Source organism: Trichosurus vulpecula, chromosome 7 (assembly GCF_011100635.1).
Source record: "Trichosurus vulpecula isolate mTriVul1 chromosome 7, mTriVul1.pri, whole genome shotgun sequence".
Taxonomy (NCBI): domain Eukaryota; kingdom Metazoa; phylum Chordata; class Mammalia; order Diprotodontia; family Phalangeridae; genus Trichosurus; species Trichosurus vulpecula.
This window is the reverse complement of record NC_050579.1, coordinates 15,084,898-15,087,893: the sequence shown is the minus strand read 5'-3', so window position 1 is coordinate 15,087,893 and position 2,996 is coordinate 15,084,898. Positions and strand designations below refer to the sequence as shown.

The following is a 2,996-nucleotide window of genomic DNA, read 5'->3' as shown; positions in this document are numbered from 1 at the left end:
TGAAGGCCAGAAACAGGGCAGGGAGGAGAATTCTTAATATAGAAATTGTCCCTAAGGTTCCTAATGTCCACAAGGGCAAACCTGTTAAACCCTCATGGATACAGGATGCAAGGCATAAAGCTAACACACTTCACCAAGCCATAGCTGGTCAGTTGCTGTAGCCACCCTTGTCATCTCTTGTCCCAGGAAAGAAATGAATGGCTGCTGCCATGATATTGCTAGAGCATAGTGCAGTACACCTAGTGCCTGGCACAGCTCCTGAAACATAGTGGATGCTTCTTCACTCAGAGAAAGGAAATCACTTGCCCAACATCCCAAAGCTGCTGTTCAAACTCAGCCCATCTGATTCCAAATGCCTTGCTACAGTCCCCCCCACAAAATATAATAAAGCCCTCTCCCCAGAGGGCCTACCTGGCACCCTCCTGGCCCCACTCTAGGCTTGACTCCACCCTTCTGTGTCTGGGCTCCCAGTTGTCTTTGCTTCCCATTCCTGATTCTCCCCCAGCTCTTCCTTCATGACTGCTCAGCTGCTTTCTCCTTTGTCTCTTGGCCCATCTTCTTTTTCTTTCTCTCTCCCATCTTCCTCATTTCCTGCTCACCTTGGCTCTCTTCCTCCTCCCCCTGCCTTGACTCTCCCCTGGCAAACACCAGACCCACTGAGAAAAAGGTACAGGCTGTGGACAGAACATAAGAAACCCAGGAAATGAGTGGGTTGTGGAGGCCAGCAGACAGAGAAGACCTCCCAGGGCAAGGGACTGGTGCTGGGGGAGTCTGGTTAAGGAGATGCCATTCATCAGACAGAGAGGCAGATCCTCTTTCACAGCCTGACTACAAAGGCAGACAATTGTTCACTGTGCTAAGGCTGCCTGGGAGAAAGATTTCTTACCTCCCTGGCACCCCACCCACAGAGGACTGCATTCCCCTTTCCCTCTGGTGGAAATAGCTAAGCAGGGACCCACAGAGCACCACCCCCAATTTGTGCCCATCAATCCATACCAACTATAGCAAAGTCTTCTATGGGGCTTTCACATCTGCAAAGCTCTCTGCACCAGTCCCCTCATTTGGATCTCTCAACCACCCTGCACAGCAGGTCCTATGTGAATGAGCTGCATTTTAAAGCTGAAGAAACTGGGTCTTAGAGTGACTTGCCCAAGGTCACACAGGCAGTAAAGTGTGAGAGATGGGATTTGGAGCCTGTTCTCCTCTGCCTTAGGGGAAGCCATCCCTGCCACCTTCTCTATCATACTGTGACTCCCTCTGGCCAAATGGCTCAAGCTGTCAGAGGACAGTCCTCAGCCCTCCTCCTCAGTCACCCTGTTTTCAGAATCCCCATGAGAGAGTCAAGAAACTGCACTCACATAAAGCCAGACAAAGCAAGAAGTTTGGATCAGGGCTGTCCTTTTTATTGAAGAAAACCCATCCTTCCTGGCTGGAGAAAGGTTCTCTGCCATGCTCCACACCAAGGAAGTGTTCTGGGAATATTCATTCCATGATGGAGAAAAGGCACAGCGCATAACTGTCTCACAGCCTAGATCCTACCATCCGCCCGATTCATCTCAGGCAGCAGCTTCTTTAGGTCCTCAGTGATGGAATCTGTGGGGCACAGCTGGTACCCCACCCTCTTTGACCCCTGCTGAGGTGGGTACCGATGATGCCAGAGGCTGCAGAGCCCATAGACACCAGCTATCATCAGAGCATCCAGGATCAAATGCCAACAGAAGAAGGTGGTGACAAACATGATATCTCCAGGTTTATCTGCCCTCCAGGGGTGGCCAGTAATTGGATGATAGAGTATGCTCCCCAAGTGGGCACACCATGAGCCAAACAGGAGAAGCATCCATGCCTTGAACACCCAAAGCACAGGCTGGTCAGGGAACCAAAGTTCAATCGTCAGCACCAGAGCGATCAACATGATGGGTAATGCCAGCAAGAAGTGGCTACGGACTTCTAGGACATCCTTGCCTTCAGTGTGGGAGATGAAAATCATGGCAGTTCCTTGGAAGGCCAAGGCCAGGGCAGCCTGCTCCAGCTTCACCTGCTGCCTGGCCAGCCAGCTCCGACTCACTACGTCCACCATACCACTGAGGAAAAGGAAGATGTATATGGTCACGTGTTGCCAGGTGTTGTGATGTAAGAACTGTTGCTCAGGGTCTTCCCAGTCTATAATGGCAAACCTGTTTGAGCCCACTGGAAAGAAGAAAGAGCCCAGGATGGCAGGGATAGAGACAGCAGTCTTCAGCAAACCCTCAATGGGGAGCTGCTGGAGCCAGCCCCGTAGCCTCTTATCCCGGGGAGGAAGCGGTGGAACCAGGAGCCGCTGCCCCCTCAGGATGGCCAACGAAGCCAGCCAAGCATAATAGAGTCCAAAGGAAACCAAAAACACCCCAGGAATCAGGTGGCCTACCAAGTCACCCATCAGAGCCCCAAAACCAAGGACAAAGCTGAGAAGCACAAATTCTAAGCTACTGCTCCCAACCAGAAGCTGAATGTGTCAGAGAGAGAAAGATCCTGCCCATCCTGCCCACTCAGCGAATCTGCATCTAAGTTGACTCCACACCTTCCTGGGCTCCTCCCAAGGGTGGGACCAGAAGAGCTCAGGGAAAGATTCCATCCTCTGAGGCATGCTCCCTCACCAAGGCATTGACAGGAGCTCTCCTCTCAGTTCTGCCAATGGCCCTGGCTCTTCTCCACCTTCCCAGATCCTGCCAGCTGAGCTGCCTGCTCTAGTCCCGCTAACCCTGAAGAGACAGGAAGGAATTGGGTTGGAGTTCCTAAATGGGTTTAAGCACATGCACATACAACACCAAAAAGAACTGAGACTATAATAATATATACCATCAGATGTTATCAGCACAATATGAAATTCACCCGCCAGGTCTGGCATCCCTTGTCTTCCTTCCTGACAGCACCTGTCAGACCAATCGTTGTTGCTTGGCTGTATTTTTCTTTCGAACCAATCAGTCTTCCTTCTATCCCCTTTCACGTGCTCACACTCT

At 51.3% G+C, this 2,996-nt stretch overlaps 1 protein-coding gene across 1 annotated transcript; it reads right to left on the bottom strand.

Moving 5' to 3' along the window:
• Positions 1 to 1,528: 1,528 nt before the first annotated feature.
• LOC118856170 (transmembrane epididymal protein 1A-like) lies at positions 1,529 to 2,416 on the bottom strand. Its single transcript, XM_036766296.1, has one exon. The coding sequence runs from the start codon at positions 2,414 to 2,416 to the stop codon at positions 1,529 to 1,531; it is 888 nt and encodes a 295-aa protein (XP_036622191.1).
• Positions 2,417 to 2,996: the final 580 nt, after the last annotated feature.

Coding starts and splice junctions, on each gene's coding strand:
- LOC118856170 (XM_036766296.1), bottom strand. CDS start 2,416: ATGGGTGACTTGGTAGGCCACCTGATTCCTGGGGTGTTTTTGGTTTCC.